At 39.0% G+C, this 24,053-nt stretch overlaps 1 protein-coding gene across 2 annotated transcripts in view; it reads left to right on the top strand.

Annotated features, from left to right (window-relative positions):
- The first annotated feature begins 2,860 nt into the window (after positions 1–2,860).
- The window catches only part of ccdc92 (coiled-coil domain containing 92), a 27,009-nt gene continuing 5,816 nt past the window's right edge, over positions 2,861–24,053 (top strand). The window contains exons 1-3 of one of the 2 annotated variants that reach the window (XM_062049731.1): positions 2,861–3,021; positions 17,756–17,893; positions 22,604–22,645. In XM_062049731.1, coding sequence (XP_061905715.1) covers positions 17,758–17,893; positions 22,604–22,645 — 178 coding nt within the window. In that variant the 5' untranslated portion in view covers positions 2,861–3,021; positions 17,756–17,757. Of the gene's footprint in view, positions 3,022–6,005; positions 6,146–17,755; positions 17,894–22,603; positions 22,646–24,053 lie in introns of those variants that run through there. The other variant, XM_062049732.1, reaches the window with a different exon arrangement.

Raw genomic sequence — 24,053 nt, 5'->3', positions numbered from 1 at the left:
TGAAGATTGGGGAGTAATTCAAGTGATTCAGATCTGACAATGTGGAGGAAATATTGATACCCAGGTATTTAATGTTCCCTTTGTGCAGTGGAATCAATGAGGTGCTCTGAAAGTCAAAATTGATTGGTAACACAGTAGATTTGGACCAGTTGATGGAGTAATCTGAAATAGAACTGAATTTATTAATGAGTGAGATTGTATCTTGAAGAGAAGAATGTGGATTTTGTAAGAAAAGTAATACATCATCAGCATAAAGGCTTATTTTAGGATGAATGGTTGTGGTATGGATGCCTTTAATATTTGCATGCTGCGGAATTGCAGTTGCAAGAGGTTGAATAAATATAGCAAACAGTGACGGAGAAAGTGGACACCCTTGCCTTGTGCCCCTCATAAGATGAAACCTTGGAGAGATTTGGCTGTTCGTTCGAACCGAAGCTGTGGGAAAACTATATAGGACCTTGATCCATTCTATAAATGAGTCTCCAAATCCAAATTTCTGTAGAGTAGCTAGAAGAAAATTCCAATTCACTCTATCAAATGCTTTTTCAGCATCTAATGAAACAACAGCTGTTTTTAGATTATGAATAACAGAATAGTCTATCACATTGAGTAGACGGCGAACATTGTTGGACGATTGTCTCTCTTTGATGAAACCTGTTTGATCAGGATGTACTGAGTGACTTTTTCTAATCTTTGAGCTAATACTTTGCAGATAATTTTAAGATCAGCATTAATGTCTACTACTACTACTCTACTGCTCGCTAGTGTTACCATATCTGAGTTATTGTGCAGAAATATGGGGAAATAACTACAAATGTGCGCTACATTCGCTAACCGTGTTACAAAAAAGATCAGTTAGAATAATACATAATGTTGGATATAGAGAACATACAAACCCTTTATTTATTAAGTCAAAAATATTAAAGTTTGGTGATTTGGTAAAATTGCAAACAGCTAAAATGATGTACAAAGCAATATATAACCTGCTACCAAGGAATGTACAACAATTTTTCTCAACTAAAGAGGAGAAATACAACCTTAGAGGAAAAAATAATTTAAAACATTTATATGCACGTACAACACTTAAAACTTTTAGCATATCAGTATGTGGAATCAAACTATGGAATGGATTAAGTAAAGAAGTTAAAAATTGTACTGATATGATCCAGTTTAAGAGGTTGTTCAAAATAATAGTGCTTACAAAGTACAAAGAAGAAGAATTATGAGAAATACTTCTAACCTTATTAAAAATAAGATATTCTTCATCTCAGTATGTTAATAATGACTTAATTAATTACATATTATAAAACTGTTGTGTATACTAATTCATAGATGTTATTTTATTATATAAAAAGGTCAGTAAATGATTCTATATAATTGTAAACACTTTGAAGTGGGAAAGGGGTAGGATTAAATAAGCTTTGCTTCTTCCTACTCCTTTTCGGGCATGATGTAAAATGAAATGATATGAAATTGTGTGACGTATTAAGATGTAAGTGTGTTCATGTTCGAAATAAACTAAAGAAAGAAAGAAAGAAAGAAATGTCAACGAAGATTTGCTTCAGCCTGCGACAAATAGCCATTTTGATAGTAGGCTATTATAGCCAATGTGGACACTTACATCATGTGTTGCCTTCATTATAACACTTATACACGGCTTTTCATTTATTGCGGCTACAGACAGATTGTTTTTTGGTATTTTTGGTCCAACATGGCTCTTTCAACGTTTTGGGTTGCCAACCCCTGGTTTAAAATAACAAATATCAAAGTTTTACTAAGTTGGCCCATGAAGGTAAAGTCCCAGATGTTTGTCTAAAAGTTTCTTACTTGTCACCAAAACCACACCTACTGTATTTGTTCTCCACCACCTCACTGAGTCTTCTTCAGGCTTTAGATCAGGGGTCCCCAAACTTTTTGACTCGGGGGCTGCATTGGGTTAAAAAAAATAGGCTGGGGGCCGGGCTGTAAATATATATATATATATATATATTCTGAGCGCGATGATGTCACGTTATCAATGGGAAAATGCATTTTTAGACAATATGATTTGCCTGAGCGGCTAGGAGACACCGAGAGTAACAAGCGGTAGAGAATGGATTAGAAAGGATAGATTAAAAAAAAAAAAAAGAATTATTAAAAAAAAAAAAATGACCTATTTAAAAAAAACTTGGGACTCCCCACGGGCCGGATTTTGGACGTATCCAGCCCATGGGCCATAGATTGGGGACCCCTGCTTTAGATCATTTATAATTCAGCTAGAAAATGCGGCAAAACACCAGAAATAAAAACGTTACAACAATGTAATACTTGTTACATGTTTAACCGCATGTTTTAGCAGGAATAAATACATAAATAGAATGATAAAAAAAACGAATGATTATGTTTTTGTTGTGTGCTGCAATAACGCATGAGTTAATAGAATCCATCTACAAATGACAAGGCATTATAAATAGACTCTCATAAAAAAAGCTGCGGTGCCCTAAATAGTCCAGTTTTTCCAGCTGTCAAATAAAGAAACGTATAAAACAGGCTTTGTGTAATGAAGTAAACGTCAGGAGAAAAAGAAACCTCCGCCTCGCTCACTTGCGATATCCAATACCGCCACTAGATGACGTGGCACCATCTCTCGTGAACAGGTGTCTGTTGCCATGGCAATGACGCCGCTTGACGCTAAACATATGCAGGTCGGTAAAAAAAGAAAAGTCAATATAATTTGTGGTTTTACCTCCATGTATTCATGTGTGTATTGTTGCGAGTGAATGTCGAATACGAATAGTCTTGAGGGAACGTTATCATCGAGCCGATACGGTTCCTGTTGCATTTCCCATCATGCATCTCTTTATTTAGCCTTGTCGCTTAGGGAGATGACAGCGACTTGACGCAGGCGAGGCGAGGCGAGGCGAGGCGAGGCGCAGCGTCCTGAAAGTCAGCCGCCGGTGGCTTCCGTCCGTCCGTCCGTCCGTGCGTTCCTCCGCAGCTTTACCGTCTCCCGTCAACAGCCGCCTTGTTTGTAGTCACAAGGTAAGCACGCGAAGGGGCTACATTGTCCTTAGCCGCCTGCTAAAGCTAGCGCTATCACAGCTAGCTTGCTCCATTCAAACATGTCTTCCATTCTTGCCTTTAAATGTCTTCCAATTTGCTGTTCTTGGCTTTAAATGTTTTCCAATTTGCTATTGTTGGCTTTAAATGTCTTCCAATTTGCTATTGTTGGCTTTAAATGTCTTCCAATTTGCTATTCTTGGCTTTAAATGTCTTCCAATTTGCTATTGTTGCCTTTAAATGTCTTCCAATTTGCTATTCTTGCCTTTAAATGTCTTCCAATTTGCTGTTCTTGGCTTTAAATGTCTTCCAATTTGCTATTGTTGCCTTTAAATGTCTTCCAATTTGCTATTGTTGGCTTTAAATGTCTTCCAATTTGCTATTCTTGGCTTTAAATGTCTTCCAATTTGCTATTGTTGCCTTTAAATGTCTTCCAATTTGCTATTCTTGGCTTTAAATGTCTTCCAATTTGCTATTGTTGCCTTTAAATGTCTTCCAATTTGCTATTCTTGGCTTTAAATGTCTTCCAATTTGCTATTGTTGCCTTTAAATGTCTTCCAATTTGCTATTCTTGGCTTTAAATGTCTTCCAATTTGCTATTGTTGCCTTTAAATGTCTTCCAATTTGCTATTCTTGGCTTTAAATGTCTTCCAATTTGCTATTGTTGCCTTTAAATGTCTTCCAATTTGCTATTGTTGGCTTTAAATGGAGCTTATTGTGTGGTATCTGTACCGAGTATGTCGTTGTGGCTTGTGCAGCCCTTTGAGACACTTGTGATTTAGGGCTATATAAATAAACATTGATTGATTGATTGATGGCTTATTGTATTCCAATTTGGCATTGACGTCCAGGCAGTGTTTATGGCTGAGAAACGGCCTGAATAAAAGATAGTTGTGTGTGTCTAAATTCTCATAGAATTGAACGCAACATTAATTGTAAAAAGAAACAATGTACTAATTTCAGGTGGTGCCTTGTCAACACCGATGAAGAAAAACAGGAGGCGGTAGGTTATTCATTTAGTTTAGCAGGGCTAGCATGTAGTTTGATGCTGGTGGAGGGTTTAGTTTAGCAGGGCTAGCATGTAGTTTGATGCTGAGGATGTAGTTTGATGCTGAGCATGTAGTTTGATGCTGAGCATGTAGTTTGATGCTGAGGATGTAGTTTGATGCTGAGCATGTAGTTTGATGCTGAGGATATAGTTTGATGCTGAGCATGCAGTTTGATGCTGAGCATGTAGTTTGATGCTGAGGATATAGTTTGATGCTGAGGATGTAGTTTGATGCTGAGGATATAGTTTGATGCTGAGCATGCAGTTTGATGCTGAGGATGTAGTTTGATGCTGAGGATGCAGTTTGATGCTGAGGATGCAGTTTGATGCTGAGGATGCAGTTTGATGCTGAGGATGCAGTTTGATGCTGAGGATGTAGTTTGATGCTGAGGATGTAGTTTGATGCTGAGGATGTAGTTTGATGCTGGGGATGCAGTTTGATGCTGAGGATGTAGTTTGATGCTGAGGATGTAGTTTGATGCTGAGGATGTAGTTTGATGCTGAGGATGCAGTTTGATGCTGAGGATGCAGTTTGATGCTGAGGATATAGTTTGATGCTGAGCATGTAGTTTGATGCTGAGGATGTAGTTTGATGCTGAGCATGTAGTTTGATGCTGAGCATGCAGTTTGATGCTGAGGATGCAGTTTGATGCTGAGCATGTAGTTTGATGCTGAGCATGTAGTTTGATGCTGAGCATGCAGTTTGATGCTGAGGATGCAGTTTGATGCTGAGGATGCAGTTTGATGCTGAGGATGCAGTTTGATGCTGAGCATGTAGTTTGATGCTGAGCATGTAGTTTGATGCTGAGGATGCAGTTTGATGCTGAGGATGTAGTTTGATGCTGATGATGTAGTTTGATGCTGATGATGTAGTTTGATGCTGAGGATGCAGTTTGATGCTGAGCATGCAGTTTGATGCTGAGCATGTAGTTTGATGCTGAGGATGCAGTTTGATGCTGAGGATGTAGTTTGATGCTGAGGATGTAGTTTGATGCTGAGGGTGTAGTTTGATGCTGAGCATGTAGTTTGATGCTGAGGATGTAGTTTGATGCTGAGGATGTAGTTTGATGCTGAGGATGTAGTTTGATGCTGAGGATGTAGTTTGATGCTGAGGATGTAGTTTGATGCTGAGCATGTAGTTTGATGCTGAGGATGTAGTTTGATGCTGAGCATGTAGTTTGATGCTGAGGATGTAGTTTGATGCTGAGCATGTAGTTTGATGCTGAGGATGTAGTTTGATGCTGAGGATGTAGTTTGATGCTGAGGATGTAGTTTGATGCTGAGCATGTAGTTTGATGCTGAGGATGTAGTTTGATGCTGAGGATGTAGTTTGATGCTGAGGATGTAGTTTGATGCTGAGGATGTAGTTTGATGCTGAGCATGTAGTTTGATGCTGAGGATGTAGTTTGATGCTGAGGATGCAGTTTGATGCTGAGGATGTAGTTTGATGCTGATGATGTAGTTTGATGCTGAGCATGTAGTTTGATGCTGAGGATGTAGTTTGATGCTGAGGATGTAGTTTGATGCTGAGGATGTAGTTTGATGCTGAGGATGTAGTTTGATGCTGAGGATGTAGTTTGATGCTGAGCATGTAGTTTGATGCTGAGGATGTAGTTTGATGCTGAGCATGTAGTTTGATGCTGAGGATGTAGTTTGATGCTGAGCATGTAGTTTGATGCTGAGGATGTAGTTTGATGCTGAGGATGTAGTTTGATGCTGAGGATGTAGTTTGATGCTGAGCATGTAGTTTGATGCTGAGGATGTAGTTTGATGCTGAGGATGTAGTTTGATGCTGAGGATGTAGTTTGATGCTGAGGATGTAGTTTGATGCTGAGCATGTAGTTTGATGCTGAGGATGTAGTTTGATGCTGAGGATGTGCTGCTGCAACGTCACTCGCGGGCTTGGGTGCTGTCCGCAATGCAGGTGCTGAAACTTGAAGTGCACTGCGAAGTAGGCAGCCTTCAAAGGCAGCTTGTAAACACAGACAGAGTGTTCGATCGAGGGAATCCACTCTAAGAAGTGTATGGACCAGTGACGTGCGGTGAACTAAACACCAGGTGAGGCATGGATACTTTTGGAGGTTTTATTTCTTTGTGTGCAGCTCAGATCATTGTTGATGAAGGTTGTTGCACATTAGTCACAGGAAAAAGAAGGGAGTACTTTGCTTTCATACAAATGTTATCATAATGGTGATATGATATGATAAATGGGTCCAAAACGTATTTGATAACGTTGTTATTAAATACTTGTTGGTCCCATTTGCTTTTAACAAAATAAATGAAGTATTGTGAGTGTATCTTACCTTTCTGTATTTGTATCTGAAGCAGCAGTAGCTATCCTCCATTAAAGCGTACTTTGTATGATCACATTCATTTTGTCTTCAAGTCCAGTTTAGAGAAGTATTTCGTCTTGGATGCAGTATATAATCCTCCACATTGGCACACATTCATTTCATTCAATTTAATTCCAAGCAATAAAACAATATTTTTGCATCTGACAAAAAACACCCACAAACGCTGGCTTACTCTAATAAAAATACCATGTTTGTTATAAATACAGTTTAAAAAGAAAAAAAGTCTGGCTTCCGCTGGAGAGACATGTGTCTGCTAGCACTTCTCCAAGTGAGGCCAGTCAGAGTACTGCTGAGGCAAGTTGACAATATATCGCCCCCTACTTTGAGGCAGGGGTACTTGCTGCCTCATGGCCTGCCTCTTCCCCCTGGCAACAAGCACGCACACGCTCAATACACTTTGTGTGGAGGCACAACCCAAAATGTTGAAAGAGCCATATTGAATCGAAAATACAAAAAGAAAATCTGTCTGGAGCCGCAAAAAATGTAAAGCCTTGTATAAGTGTTATAATGAAGGCAACACTTGATGTAAGTGTCTATATTAGCTATATTAGCCTACTATCAAAATGACTTTACAAGTCTTATATAAGTGTTATAATGAAGGCAACACTTGATGTAAGTGTCTATATTAGCTATATTAGCCTACTATCAAAATGACTTTACAAGTCTTGTATAAGTGTTATAATGAAGGCAACACTTGATGTAAGTGTCTATATTAGCTATATTAGCCTACTATCAAAATGACTATGTGTTATAGGCTGACGCAAATCTTTGTTGAAAGAAATGTTGAAATGTAATATTTATTCTACACAATTTTACAACATTAGAAAACATTAGTAAATCAGAGGCTACTCAGAAGGTGAGATAACTCCTGGAAATGACTGGCTTTTAATGGCCAAAGGTATAGATGGGGTCTGGAACAACATGGCACACAAACAACTATGAGAAATGCAGACAATATTACATACAGATAATGTGTCATGACACATGCACATATAAATCAAATCAAGAGGACTTCAAGGAAATTAAATGAGCTCAAATATAGCTACAAACGAGGCATAATGAGGCAATATGTACATACAGCTAGCCTAAATAGCATGCTAGCATGGAATAGCTTGCAGTCATGCACTGACCAAATATGTCTGATTAGCACTCCAACAAGTCAATAACATCAACAAAGATCACCTTTGTGAATTCTCGCACAGCATTAAAAGTCTGGTGGACAAAATGAGACATAAAAGAAGTGACATAAAACACGTCTTAGAAAGTCGGAGAAAGTTGTAAATGTAAACAAACTACGGTGAGTTCAAGGACCGCCAAAATGAGTCGGACAAAACGTCGTTCGCCAAATACTCTAATCAGTGAAGCATGTTTAATATAAACAGTGAGATTTCTAACAATTAGGAAGGTTTGTGTCATGTTTGTCCTCCTACAGAAACCATATTAAAACAAAAAATATATTTTTTGCTCATCTTTTTCCATTTTCATACATTTTTGAAAAAGCTCCAGAGAGCCACAAGGCTGGTGCTAAAGAGCCGCATGCGGGTTGCTGACCCCCGCACTAACCTATTAACCCAAAACACATTTTATTGAGAAGATTGTTACATGCAGAAAACAATGCAAAATACATGATGATGAAATGGACAAATTAATATTTAACATCACTTTAATAACCTTTTTTTTTTTTTTGGCAAAGACAGTGATTAAGTGAGAGGCACGACGATGCCACCTTTACACTTAGCCTCAAGTTCTTTCACCTTCTTTATCAAAGCGCAGGGACTAGCAACTTTCTTTGGCACCATGGTGGCTTGTTTCGTACCTAATTAAAAGAAAGCACAGAGAATGATTCTTTGTTCGGGCACTAATTTCTGCGGAATGATAGGCGAGCAACGTGCAATATGTGGCCGTACCATAGTCAAGACGGCATAGGAAAACTGAGGCAAGAACATTTGAATGGAAAACAGAATTATACGAAAACGAATGTACCACTGTGTTTAAAATGTTTACTAGACTGTGCCAATCAAATGTATACGTTTTGATGCTGCTTATGTGCTTTGTATTGTTAGCATTACATTTTTACAGCTTCGTGTTTTTAAAGGTATAAATTGAGTGTGATTTTCAGATTGGGGTGGTTTTGAAAACATCCTTTTGAACTGGATGTAACAAACAGTATTAATGATAACCGCGGCAAAACCTCAGACGGTTAAATTAAAATGATGGAAAAAAGGTGATTGATAGCTGCACTTCAATTAACTGACGGACCGACTAGTGCTAGCAAGGACATACCCCAGTCTAAACGTATGTAAACACATCCTGTCTGAGTATCTAAGCTATTTAATTGTGCACATTGAACCCACAGGCTGGGCTCTCTTAGAAAAGAATACTCAGAGAAACAAAACAATGGTTTGTGTTTTTTTTTTACAACTTTATTAACAAAGATGAAGTTGTCTACAACAGGAAGTAAATTTGCATAACGTCACGTAAACCAGACGTGAAACAAGTGAACAATCAATTGACCTTTTATCAATTAAAAAACATTTTGAAAACTTTTCAAATTAAAATGGGAGAAACATTCATATTTAAACACTCAAATAGAAATAACATTGCTCTTAAAAATCCAGAACAGAAATGAATGTTTCTTCTGGCAACAAAGTACATTGTGTGTCAAATGTAGTAACGCGTGTTTTATGAAACTTGGTTGTACGTGTTTTTTATCTGTTATGTTCGTAGTTTGTATTTCTTGTTCAGCATTCAGCAATAGTGCTACATTATTTGCTGAGTGTTGTTTCACTAAAGCGGGATCTGGTTATCACTCAGCTTCTAAAACTTGTTGCTCATCCTCTGTATGTTTAGATGTGGGGAAATATTCCATTTTTAGATGCCTTGCAATTCGGACATGGATGATTATAGAATTTCATTTCATTTCATTTGTATTTATCTCCTTCATTGATGTGCATTTTTGATCAATAGACAATTAAACTTAAGCAACTAAACACATATTTACACACCTATGCTTGAGAAGGAACAGGATGAAGAAAATCTTATATTTCCTGCCCCCTTCAACATAATAAGTAGTCTACTTAATGGATAGCCCAGATTCACAAGCATACAAACCAAACAAATACATCCAAATATAATGAAAACAAACAAAAAACACACAAAAAAAACAGGTGCAAAACTTTATGAAGTACAAACCGAACAAATATACACCTCACGGGATGATACAAAACCAGACAAAAAATAAGTAAAATAATAAATATAAAGCAAAATGTAGACACTTACGGCTGTCCATATGATCTTATTGTTCTGTATTTATATATTTTTTTCAATTGGAATAGATTTCTACAATCTTTTATCTCATTGTAAAGACAATTCCATAGTTTAACCCCCACCACTGATATACACATTTGTTTTAAAGTTGTCCTTGAATATTGATGTTTAAAATTACCTTTTCTTCTATGCTCTTCATTCTCACAAGTGATGACAAATATTTTTTGTAAATTTGCTGGTAATGTTTTACTTTTAGCCTTAAACATGACACATAATGTCTGTAGACTTACTAGCTCCTGTAGTTTAAATAAACCAGAATTAAGAAATAATATGTTAGTGTGTTCTAGTTAATCTGCTTTATGAATAATCATTGTAGCTCTTTTCTGTAGTTGATACAATGCCTTTATGTTACTCTTATGTGTTCCCCCACACTTTGTTACTCTTATATGTGTTCCCCCACACTTTATGTTACTCTTATATGTGTTCCCCCACACTTTATGTTACTCGTATGTGTTCCCCCACACTTTATGTTACTCTTGTGTTCCCCCACACTTTATGTTACTCTTTTATGTGTTCCCCCACACTTTATGTTACTCTTTTATGTGTTCCCCCACACTTTATGTTACTCTTATGTGTTCCCCCACACTTTATGTTACTCATATGTGTTCCCCCACACTTTATGTTACTCTTATATGTGTTCCCCCACACTTTGTTACTCTTATATGTGTTCCCCCACACTTTATGTTACTCTTATGTGTTCCCCCACACTTTATGTTACTCTTATGTGTTCCCCCACACTTTATGTTACTCTTATATGTGTTCCCCCACACTTTATGTTACTCTTATGTGTTCCCCCACACTTTATGTTACTCTTATGTGTTCCCCCACACTTTATGTTACTCTTATATGTGTTCCCCCACACTTTATGTTACTCTTATGTGTTCCCCCACACTTTATGTTACTCTTATGTGTTCCCCCACACTTTATGTTACTCTTATATGTGTTCCCCCACACTTCCACACAGTAGCTGATATATGGCAATATAAGTGCACAATACAATATACGCATTGCCCTATAATCTAACACATATTTGACCTTATTTAATATAAAAATACTCTTAGACATCTTTTTCCGTACATGTGCAATATGAGATCTCCATGTCAGACCGTCATCCAGTATCACTCCTAAAAATCTAAGTTCAGAAACCCTTTCAATATCAATTCCATCTATTGACAGTTTGATCCTTTCTCCCTTTTCCTCTTACAAAAAATCATGAACTTTGTTTTTTTTACATTTAATGATAATTTATTGACATCAAACCATCTCTTAAATTTAATCATTTCCTGTTCAATAATGTTTGATAACGCTTTTAAGTCATGTCCCGAACTATAAAAGTCGGTGTCGTCCGCAAATAATACACATTTCAATAACTTTGATACCTCACATATATCATTAATATATAAAATAAACAATTTTGGTCCCAAAACCGAACCTTGTGGAATTCCACATTCAATCCTCATTTGTTCAGATGTATTACCCACAAAATCCACAAACTCTTGTCTATTATCTAAATAACTTCTTAGCCAGTCTACAACTACTCCTCTCACACCAAATGAATGCAACTTGGACAATAATATAGAATGATCTATAGTGTCAAATGCTTTTTTAAGATGGATAAACAGCCCTATAGTGTGTATTTCTTATCAGTAGCTGTTGCTATATCCTCCATTATATTCATTACAGCTGAAGCAGTGGATCTATTGGTCCGGAATCCATACTGGCTCTCACTCAACAGCATGTTATTTTCAATAAAACTGTCTAATTTTTCTACAATATTTTTTCAATTATTTTAGAAAATTGTGACAGCAGTGCCACTGGTCTGTAATTAGTAAATCTATGTTTATCTCCCGTTTTAAAGAGTGGAATTACCTTTGCTACCTTCGTTCTATTTGGAAAGGTCCCTGTTTGAAAAGAAAGATTAAAAACATAACAAATAGGTTTGATGATACAGTTAATAGTCTTTTTTCACAAGTATCATGTCTATACCATCACTGTCTGTTGTCTTATTTTTTCACTTTTGTTACCATCGATACAATTTAATTTTCACTAACATCTCCTAGAAGCATGGCCTGTAGCACTTTGCTTCCACTCTGTATATCTTCATGTTCTCCAATACTCTCTGACAATTTGGGTCCAACATTCACACAAAAAAGAATTGAATCCATTCACCACTTCAAAGGCTTGGTGAGTTTGTAGGCCCCAATGTTTTTCCTATTACCTTGTTCAGAATATTCCAAGTTCCTTTGATATTGTTTTTCATTTTTCTAGTAAATTATTATAATATTCTTTCTTAGCTTGTCTCATTATTGGTATCAATTTGTTTTTGTAAACCTTATATTTCGTTTCAGCATCCTTTGTTCTTACTTTTATGAAGTCTCTATAAAGTTGTTTTTTCTTTTTACAAGCATTCTGTAGTCCCTTTATAATCCAAGGCTTTTTATTGTAGCTGTCTCTTTGTTTCCATACATTCGGACAATGCTTTTCATACAATGATAAATGTATATTAAGAAAAGCCTCATATGCAGCATTTGCCTCTCCCACATACACCTCATTCCAGTCTGATTCATATAAGTCCTTCCTAAACTTATTTATTGCCTCTTCAGTCCTTTTCCTTACATACCTATGGGTTTTTTCCTCCCTCTTTCTATACATTTGACAGTCATAAGAAACCCGGGTAAGTGGTCACTTATATCATTAATTACTGGTCCACTTTTTATATTATTTTCTATGACATTTATGAAGATGTGATTGATTAACGTTGCACAATTTGTTGTTATTCTTCTGGGTTTGGTGATCAATGGGTAAAGCCCTCTACTATATACCACATCCAAGAAGTCTCTTGTTGATTTATTTCTGGGTGAGCTTAGCAGGTCTGTTATAGTTGCCAGACATGATGAATGTTTTCTTTTCCTTGACCTTACACAATAATTCTTCCAAATGATCATTAAATGCTTGTACCTTAGACCCAGGTGTCCTATATAAACATGTGACAATAACATTTCTCTTCTTTTCTGTGTCTACCTCCACAGTTACACATTCAAATAAATCATCAATTACCACTGTCACACATTCAACTGCTCTGCATTTCAAGTCACAGTCAACAAACAGGGCTTCTTCTTTCTTCTACTACTCTGATACAACTCATACCCATCAATGGAGAAATCGATACCTCTGTCTTTATCGATCCATGTTTCAAAAACTGCTATTATTTGGAATTTGCCATTTTGAGTCTTCAAATATTCGTCAATCTTTGAGAAATTTGCATATAAGCTTCTACAGTTGGAATGTATTAAAGAAAATGTATTATCTAAACTAACATTATCATTAAATTGTTCCTCGGTATAGTAGTCACAAGTAGCATTGATTGAGTTGAACAGATGGTTTTCTGGGTCAACATCATATTCAAAGTCATATAATTTATAGTCCGTGTATTCAATCAATTAGTATACGTCAATAATCGAAGATCAATTTATTTTCTGTAAATAAAATAAGGAAGGAAAAACTTGTCTGACTGCAGCGAGCTACCTCACCGAGAGATCCGAGCAGCTCCTTTACTATCGGGCACTTATGGTCCAGTTTTACACACATTTTTATGAATTTAATAAATGTGGGAATTAATTTAGCTGTTTCTTACTACAAATGAATTGTTGTTTTTTTTAAGTTACAAGTGATAAACGCTTATTTAGTGAAACAAAAAGAAATGTAAAACTGCACCAATATACATAAATTAAAGATGCATCAATAATCGTTTTTTAATCGAATCGTAGCTCCTGAATCCTGAAGAGAGGTGGCCAGAAATTCCCACCTCTAGTTCTGATCATCATTTGTCCCAAAGTTGTCGTTTTTGGCTCTCCTGGAGTCTGCCATGATTAGGAGGAGTTGTTGTTGTTGAAGCAAATAGCAAACGTTGTGATGTGTCTGTAAAATGATTGCATGGATGTATGTGTAAAATGAGCAAAACACATCAATATTACACAATGAACGTGGCTGTTTTACCACATTACATATGCACTTAGTGTGTATTTAAAACTGAGGTATTTGGATTTTTTTTTAGAGCGCTTTGGGCGGAATAGAGCGAATCCCATTACCTCCGTTGTTTTTACGAGTCAGAATGAATCAAAACAAGAAAAACATATGTGTGATTGTCTCGCATAACGATTGTGAATGAAAGTGCACTTCCCCTTTAAGGTTAAATAAACTCCCAATGGTCTTTTTGACAGTCTCATGGGAAGTCTTGCAAGGACAATTGATGGGTTGACTTTTTAATAGAAGTGATCAAAGTACATGTATTAGGGTAATAAAGGCAAAATAAAAATCCATGACATAATGCAATTGCTCCTCTTTTGAACTGATAGCCAGTGAGCCTCGCCTTCCTGGGCGGCGCGGCCAACTCGTCATGGATGGCGAGGCTCGGTGGGGCATGGTGATAGTGAGGAAGACACGGTGCAGTGTGTTTGTGATGCAGCTCAAATAAAACATGTCAACACTTAGTAATTAATATCACATGATGACATTTGTATGTGCAGCCCTACAGTAACAGCGCTCAATTAGCATATTTGTCGGTATAAGGATTGGACTGCATCTGATAGTGCTAAGACGAGGATGGCTAATGTTCTATGCGGCTGCAGTTCATTCATTATTTATGTTTTATCTGGAACATTCAGTAGCTTTTTGAACAGAAGCCTATGTCTGTTTCTGCATTCACCCCCACACTACTTTCATTATCTTCCAGCTCCAACCTCCCGCGTTTAATTATTTCAGTCCGCTGTCACCTTCATGTAATGGCATGACTCATGTTCTTGCTGACTGAGGTCATACCGTTGCAAAAATGGAAAGCAATCCAAGCTATTCTAGGAAAGGGCTGGGATGAGAGCCATACTCGCACTGGCAGCCTTTACCGGAAGGATGGCACATTACTCATCAATAATGGATGATCTCCTCTGCCTGTATGGCTCACCGATAGCTGCCCTTTTTCTCTGGGTTTTGCTTTTTATATGATTCCCTTTTCCTCTTCATTATGTGAAAGGCATGAGCATGTTGCTGGCATTATTTAGAGTGCAAGGACTTGGGATGTTCTGGAAGCACACGAGAGGAATGTAGACTAAAAGACGCTTTACTTGCTCCCATGAGACATCTTACAAAGATCAATTTAAAAAAAATGCCGCACCCACTTTATTTTGTTCCTGGTAGATGATGATAATGCTTTTTGGAGACATGGACATCCACTAAATGGTGTTGGGGGTTGAAAGAATAGTAAGTTTTCTTAAAGACTGGGCTTCCCTTTTGTGTGTTTATTTTAGGGAGGGGCATAATGATTTTGTCAATTATGTGGAATTGATTGTTGGTTAATGACCTCTTGAGGCAAAATTGAGTGCAATACTCAGCTGCAACCAGCAGAGCGGCTGTCCAGTCAGTTTCCATCCATCCATCCATTTTCTACCGCTTGTCCCTTTTTGGGGTCGCGGGGCTTAGTCTCAAGCAGTCTGAGACAAAAGAAGAAGAGCAATGAGTTGTTCAGCTACATCCACACATAGCAAACAGCATTATTCTGGTTAATACAGACAATGGCAGGGAAATAGCAGGTATACACAACATTATACATATACAGTGGTGGTCCAAAGTCTACATACACTTGTGTGACGGAGGACATCATCTATGAGTTGTTCAGCTACATCCACACATAGCAAACAGCATTATTCTAGTTAATACAGACAATGGCAGGGAAATAGCAGGTATACACAACATTATACATATACAGTGGTGGTCCAAAGTCTACATACACTTGTGTGACGGAGGACATCATCTATGAGTTGTTCAGCTACATCCACACATAGCAAACAGCATTATTCTGGTTAATACAGACAATGGCAGGGAAATAGCACGTATACACAACATTATACATATACAGTGGTGGTCCAAAGTCTACATACACTTGTGTGACGGAGGACATCATCTATGAGTTGTTCAGCTACATCCACACATAGCAAACAGCATTATTCTAGTTAATACAGACAATGGCAGGGAAATAGCAGGTATACACATTATACATATACAGTGGTGGTCCAAAGTCTACATACACTTGTGTGACGGACTCAAGCCGTCTTGTGGGTTCCATGGACCATCAAATAGAGACATCTCTGAGCAGTTTGACGTTTGTTTTATTTTCCAAACAAAACCTCAGTCCCGGTCGCTTTTCAGCTCCTCTCCTCCGCTCGCTCGCTCGTCGTCTCGGGCTCTCCTCCTCTCTCGCTCCGCGTCAGCTTTTCGTTGGCTCCTTCCAGCCTCCTTCTCATCTCTCTCTGCTGCTCCCCTTTTCTTCAGCGAGAGGAGATTGGATGATCGGATCGCGCACCTGGGCACGATTGCGGCGTCGCTCCCGACGCGCCCCGCCTCGCCGCTCGCTCGCCGTCCACGCCTCCTTGCCGCCATCTTGGGCCGGGCCTCGGCGTGCCCTGCCTCGCTGCTGGCTCGCCGGCCCCGCCTCTCCACAACTTGTAAAGAACATAATGGGTATTGTGGCCAAACAGCTCCATTTTTGTTTCATCTGACCACAGAACTTTGCTCCAGAAGGTCTTATCTTTGTCCATGTGATGTCAGATGAAACAAAAATGGAGCTGTTTGGCCACAATACCCAGCAATATGTTTGGAGGAGAAAAGGTGAGGCCTTTAATCCCAGGAACACCATCCCTACTGTCAAGCATGGTGGTGGTAGTATAGCTCGGTTGGTAGAGCGGCCGTGCCAGCAACTTGAGAGTTGCAGGTTCGATCCCCGCTTCCGCCATCCTAGTCACTGCCGTTGTGTCCTTGGGCAAGACACTTTACCCACCTGCTCTCAGTGCCACCCACACTGGTTTAAATGTAACTTAGATATTGGGTTTCACTATGTAAAGCGCTTTGAGTCACTAGAGAAAAGCGCTATATAAAATATAATTGATTGATTGATTGATTATGCTCTGGGCCTGTTTTGCTGCCAATGGAACTGCTGCTTTACAGAGAGTCAATGGGACAATGAAAAGGGAGGATTACCTCCAAATTCTTAACCAAACTTCATGAATGTTTTTTATGACCAACAAGTATGTGCTCCAATCACTCTATCAGAAAAAAAATAAGAGTTGTAGAAATGATTGTAAAGTCAAGACAGCCATGACACGATGTTCTTTACAAGTGTATGTCAACTTTTGACCACGACTGTAAACTATAATAATAGTTTTGTATGAAGTTGTTACACGGTTGACAAAGAGGCCAATGTCCAGTCCTGGTTCATTGTTGACGCTCACTGACCTGCCTGTGTCCATCCATCCATTTTCTACTGCTTGTCTCTTTCGGGGTCGCGGGGAGTGCCGTAGCCTATCTCAGCTGCATTCGGGCGGAAGGCGGGTTACACCCTGGACAAGTCACCACCTCATCACATGGCCAACACAGATAGATAGACAACATTTTTAGTGTTGCCAATCAACCTATCCCCAGGTGCATGTCTTTGGAGGTGGGAGGGGCCTATCCCCAGGTGCATGTCTTTGGAGGTGGGAGGGGCCTATCCCCAGGTGCATGTCTTTGGAGGTGGGAGGGGCCTATCCCCAGGTGCATATCTTTGGAGGTGGGAGGGGCCTATCCCCAGGTGCATGTCTTTGGAGGTGGGAGGGGCCTATCCCCAGGTGCATGTCTTTGGAGGTGGGAGGGGCCTATCCCCAGGTGCATGTCTTTGGAGGTGGGAGGGGCCTATCCCCAGGTGCATGTCTTTGGAGGTGGGAGGGGCCTATCCCCAAGTGCATGTCTTTGGAGGTGGGAGGGGCCTACCCCCAGGTGCATATCTTTGGAGGTGGGAGGAGCCTATCCTCAGGTGTCATTACATTCAAATGGAGAAGAGTCATTGTTTATGCTTAGTAGGCTTGCTTATATTTTCAGTAATGATTATTTTTCATGTGCCATAATATGTACCTGACGTCACCCTATTTGTCCTGTTTCCCCTGGCGTATGTGGATGGGAGTAGCCATGGCATCAGCCAACGTCCCGCTGGAGAATCAGCTGCACAGCGCCCAGAAAAACCTGCTCTTCCTCCAGCAGGACCACGCCAACACACTGAAGGGGCTGCATGCAGAGATCCGCCGACTACAGCAGCAATGCACAGGTGATTCTTCTCCTCCACCTTACTTTTGGAATCTCCTTTAGTAAGTAAATGCTTTGGAACTGTATGACACATCTGCAAACTGATAGAGGAATAAGACAAATAGTGGACGCTCAATCTGTTATGGGGTCCTGTTGTACTCTCTTTGAATGGTGAGAAGCCATTAATAATGGATGCGCCTATTTAAAAAATGCCTATTTTTGAGGATCTAAACCGTATGTGTCAAACTCACTTTAGCTCAGGGGCCACATGGAGGAAAATCTATTCCCAGGTGGGCCGGACTGGTAAAATCATGGCATGATAACTTAAAAACAAAGACAAATTCAGACTGTTTTCCTTGTTTTACTTTGGCCAAAAATAGAACAAGCACATTCTGAAAATACACAAATCACAAATAATCCTCTTGACAAAACACTTCAAATTCTGAGGTTTGAACAACTCAACACACTCAGACTTCGTCTCAATGTATCTACAAAGCCAATAAACATGAAGTCACAGCCTCTCTGGTATTGAACAAAACAAATAAACTCTAGGTATGAAATACCTCATTTGTCATGTCCAGGTATTAATCTTGTGCTAACTCAACAAACTACACACACGGAGGTAGAAACTGTTGAAGATGGTTGAGTTACACTCAATGTGTTCGAAGCAGAAGACCTAAAACTGCAGGTTTTGCATTTCATTTGTTCAAGGGGAGGAGCCACCGTCACACGTTACCATAGCTATATGCGCTTTACTGCGTACCTCTTGCTTATCAAGCGTTTGTTCAAGGGGAGGAGCCACCGTCACACGTTACCATAGCTATATGCGCTTTACTGCGTACCTCTTGCTTATCAAGCGTTTGTTCAAGGGGAGGAGCCACCGTCACACGTTACCATAGCTATATGCGCTTTACTGCGTACCTCTTGCTTATCAAGCGTTTGTTCAAGGGGAGGAGCCACCGTCACACGTTACCATAGCTATATGCGCTTTACTGCGTACCTCTTGCTTATCAAGCGTTTGTTCAAGGGGAGGAGCCACCGTCACACGTTACCATAGCTATATGCGCTTTACTGCGTACCTCTTGCTTATCAAGCGTTTGTTCAAGGGGAGGAGCCACATCACACGTTACCATAGCTATATGCGCTTTACTGCGTACCTCTTGCTTATCAAGCGTTTGTTCAAGGGGAGGAGCCACCGTCACACGTTACCATAGCTATATGCGCTTTACTGCGTACCTCTTGCTTATCAAGCGTTTGTTCAAGGGGAGGAGCCACCGTCACACGTTACCATAGCTATATGCGCTTTACTGCGTACCTCTTGCTTATCAAGCGTTTGTTCAAGGGGAGGAGCCACCGTCACACGTTACCATAGCTATATGCGCTTTACTGCGTACCTCTTGCTTATCAAGCGTTTGTTCAAGGGGAGGAGCCACATCACACGTTACCATAGCTATATGCGCTTTACTGCGTACCTCTTGCTTATCAAGCGTTTGTTCAAGGGGAGGAGCCACCGTCACACGTTACCATAGCTATATGCGCTTTACTGCGTACCTCTTGCTTATCAAGCGTTTGTTCAAGGGGAGGAGCCACCGTCACACGTTACCATAGCTATATGCGCTTTACTGCGTACCTCTTGCTTATCAAGCGTTTGTTCAAGGGGAGGAGCCACCGTCACACGTTACCATAGCTATATGCGCTTTACTGCGTACCTCTTGCTTATCAAGCGTTTGTTCAAGGGGAGGAGCCACCGTCACACGTTACCATAGCTATATGCGCTTTACTGCGTACCTCTTGCTTATCAAGCGTTTGTTCAAGGGGAGGAGCCACCGTCACACGTTACCATAGCTATATGCGCTTTACTGCGTACCTCTTGCTTATCAAGCGTTTGTTCAAGGGGAGGAGCCACCGTCACACGTTACCATAGCTATATGCGCTTTACTGCGTACCTCTTGCTTATCAAGCGTTTGTTCAAGGGGAGGAGCCACCGTCACACGTTACCATAGCTATATGCGCTTTACTGCGTACCTCTTGCTTATCAAGCGTTTGTTCAAGGGGAGGAGCCACATCACACGTTACCATAGCTATATGCGCTTTACTGCGTACCTCTTGCTTATCAAGCGTTTGTTCAAGGGGAGGAGCCACCGTCACACGTTACCATAGCTATATGCGCTTTACTGCGTACCTCTTGCTTATCAAGCGTTTGTTCAAGGGGAGGAGCCACCGTCACACGTTACCATAGCTATATGCGCTTTACTGCGTACCTCTTGCTTATCAAGCGTTTGCTTGCCCAACAGAGTTGTTATTGCGACACCCAGTGGACACTTTTAAATCAGCAGTTTCTTTCAATTTCAGCTTAATTTTATACTTATCAAACTTATCTTGTGGGCCGCATAAACCTGTTTGCGGGTCTAAACTCGGCCCACGGGCCGTACGTTTGACACCCCTGCTGTAAACCCTCTAATATGCCTCTCACAGCATTTCAAATACAGTTTTGCACTTGAAGAAACACTTGCAGAGGAACTTCAGTAACGGCAGTGCTCTGGATACTTCCTGAATGTTGCAAACCACACATCGCTTGTCCATTGCTTTATTTGGATTCATATGAGCTACCAGAACTATAGAAACGTTGTAAAAATAAAAATTAAATTAAATTTAAAAAAAGCACACAAGGTAGCACAGAGCTAATGACAACACTGCTCTACTGACTGAAGCACAGAGATGACAGCCCGCCAACAATTGCTATGCTGCCGGGAACAAAATGGTTGGCTGAAATGTTAGTACACTGGGACAAGGTTTGTGCACCAAAGCAGTTTGGGTTGGTAAATGGAGGTTGCACTGTACAGGCATCAGACCACTTTCCGTTGAAGTCAAAATAAATAAAAAAAATGAAAAAAATGTACAATTCTGAGCAAAGAAAATAAATGCTGAACAACAAGTAAAGCAGGGATCAATGAACATTCTCTAAAGCAACCAAATGCCTTTACCTTTATCATTTTCTTCTAAACTCTAAATCCGGGGTGTCCAAACTTTTGCCACTGAGGGCAGCACACTGCAAAATTAAAGCATTTTAATGTTTTTCATTTTCAAAACCCATACAATATATAGATTTTTTAAACCTGTAGGTCTCTCGTCAAGTTTGGTCCGTGTCCGGTCATATATTTATTATATATTTGTATTCTTTAACGCCTAAATCTATTGATCAGCTTCAAGTCGATCTGTCGGTATAAAGTTAAAACACTTTAAAAAAATATTTTATGCCCTTTTTGTCAAAGAAAACCCAGTTTTCACAAAATATGTAACAGTTTTACCCCCCCTTAAATAGGTCAATAATTCATAATAACATTGATTTAAATTTTATTTATGAGCAATGACAGTTTAGAAAACACACAAATGATTGCGGATCCAAAAGGGCCGCACTCATAAAAGTATTAAAAATAAGTCAATACATATTTTTAATTTCTGCTTTCAACATTTAAATCTCTAGATCAACTTCAAATCTATAGGTCGATTATAAGGTTTTTTAAAATTTTCTTCCTATGCCCTTTTGCCAAAGAAAACTGTTTTTTTATTAGGCAAACACACAATATATATATAATATTTTCCCCAAAAAATATTACAAAGTGGAATGTTTGATGTGAAGTAATTGGAGCCTTGATCAATTTATTTTGATTAGGCATACATGTACAATGTGATACATCATATAACTTGCAAATTCTCATTTCGCTTTACAACATGTCCGAAAAGGAGTAGGAAGAAGAAGGCTTAGGAGTAGGAAGAGGCAAGGCTTCAATAATAATTCAATAATTCAGAACAACATTGATTTTGATTTATGTTTTAGGCAATAATAGTTTGAAATGAAAAACAGCCTTCATGGCAGCTTTGTGTTATTAGAGTCAATATTGCAACTTTTTTCTCATTACATTTCACCTGTACGCTTTTTTAGTTAACTTGGGGTTTTTTTATGTAGTATTTGTAGAATGTGCCGCAGGCCGTTAGTAAATTAGCTGCAGTTTTTATGTAGTATTTGTAGAATGTTCCGCAGGCCGTTAGTAAATTAGCTGCAGTTTTTATGTAGTATTTGTAGAATGTGCCGTTAGTAAATTAGCTGCCGTTCTTATGTAGTATTTGTAGAATGTGCCGCAGGCCGTTAGTAAATTAGCTGCAGTTTTTATGTAGTATTTGTAGAATGTGCCGCAGGCCGTTAGTAAATTAGCTGCAGTTTTTATGTAGTATTTGTAGAATGTGCCGTTAGTAAATTAGCTGCAGTTTTTATGTAGTATTTGTAGAATGTGCCGCAGGCCGTTAGTAAATTAGCTGCAGTTTTTATGTAGTATTTGTAGAATGTGCCGTTAGTAAATTAGCTGCAGTTTTTATGTAGTATTTGTAGAATGTGCCGCAGGCCGTTAGTAAATTAGCTGCAGTTTTTATGTAGTATTTGTAGAATGTGCCGTTAGTAAATTAGCTGCAGTTTTTATGTAGTATTTGTAGAATGTGCCGTTAGTAAATTAGCTGCAGTTTTGATGTAGTATTTGTAGAATGTGCCGCAGGCCGTTAGTAAATTAGCTGCAGGTCACAAATGGACCCTGGGCCACACTTTGGACACTACTGCTCTGAATAATCCTGTTAAAAGAACACCTTATGCAAGGACTGAGTTGTTGTGCCCCAACAATAATAAATGTTCAAATGTCATTTCTACTTGAAAAAAGTGTCACCTTCTTGTCTTTCCTCCCAGATTTGACATACGAGCTCACTGTGCGAAGCTCCGATCCTTCCGGTAAGCCCAGTCCTCCATTTCTACATCTCTACAGTCTGTCAGGGATATTCAACTACCGGGGGGCCCAACTTCTCCCTTCACTATTAGTATTGTTTTTGTATATTCATGAAAAAAACCTGTGTCCTCTACAGTAGACATTTGATTGTTGCTCTATTTATTTGGTCATAGTTACGAATTTTAGGGGAACAAATAGCCTTGACCACAGTGTAAAAAATATGTAGATTTTACGGTTAAAAATGAGTAGCTCAGTCACCAGACTTTAACTGTAAAAATAACAGTGGTGCTGTTTTTCCATTTACAGTAATGCACTGTAAACTGTAGATTTTATGGCGAACAAACTGGTAGCTCAGTCACCAGAATGTTACCCAAAAATGTACTGTGTTTATTATTATCATTTTAAAATTCTGGAAATTGAGCTACCAATTTTTTTTTTTTACCAAAAAATATGTTTGTTGTTTTTACAGTGCATTACAGTAATTGGGAAAAAAAGGTATCACTGTTACTTTTACACTAAAATATTGGCAACTGGGCTGCCAGTTTTTTTTTTACTGTAAATGATGCAGTTATTTTTACAGTGTATACAACAGGAGTGCTTTGCTGTTTTTAAGAGCCTACCGTAAAAACCATAGTCAAAGATTATCTACCGTAATTTCCGGACTATAGAGCGCACCAGTATATAAAATGCACCCACCACATTTTAGGGGAAAACAATTAAATGACACTTATTAGGAGCACAGACTATAAGTTACATACCTTAATTGTGTAATGGTGTTTGTAACACGGCAGTACTGCCATTTGTATCTCAGTCAAACAGAGTCTGTCAGATATTGAAGACATGTTTTCATGCTAGAATAGGGAAGTACCGTATTTTACGGACTATAAGGCGCACTTAAAATCATTTTTTTCCTCAAAACTTGACAGTGCGCCTTATAACCCGGTGTGCCTAATGTACGGAATAATTCTGGTTTTGCTTACCGACCTCAAAACAATTTTATTTGGTACATGGTGTAATAAGTGTGACCAGTCGATGGCAGTCGAACATAAGAGATACGTGTAGACTGCAATATATGATGGCAATATGACTCAAGTAAACAACAGCAACATTTTATATGTTCCATTGAAAATATAGAACATTACACACGGCGCTCACAAATCTGTCAAACTGTTTTAGTAGGACTTTGGTAAGCTATGAAGCCACACCACTTGATGTGCTTCAACATAGGAGTATTATTATGCTGTGTGTATAAGGTAAGACTTTATCTGGCGTTTTATTTCGCAATATTATGCAAAATAAACGTTTCTTACCTTCTGGTACCTGCTGATGTGTATTTGGGATCTGCATAAATCCTGAAAAATTGTGTGGTCCGCCTTTGTAGTCCGTGACGACACCGTAGTTGATAAGCTTCTT

Source organism: Entelurus aequoreus, linkage group LG06 (assembly GCF_033978785.1).
Source record: "Entelurus aequoreus isolate RoL-2023_Sb linkage group LG06, RoL_Eaeq_v1.1, whole genome shotgun sequence".
In the NCBI taxonomy this organism is placed as follows: domain Eukaryota; kingdom Metazoa; phylum Chordata; class Actinopteri; order Syngnathiformes; family Syngnathidae; genus Entelurus; species Entelurus aequoreus.
The sequence above is the reverse complement of the archived record's forward strand: the minus strand, read 5'-3'. Positions and strand labels throughout refer to the sequence as shown.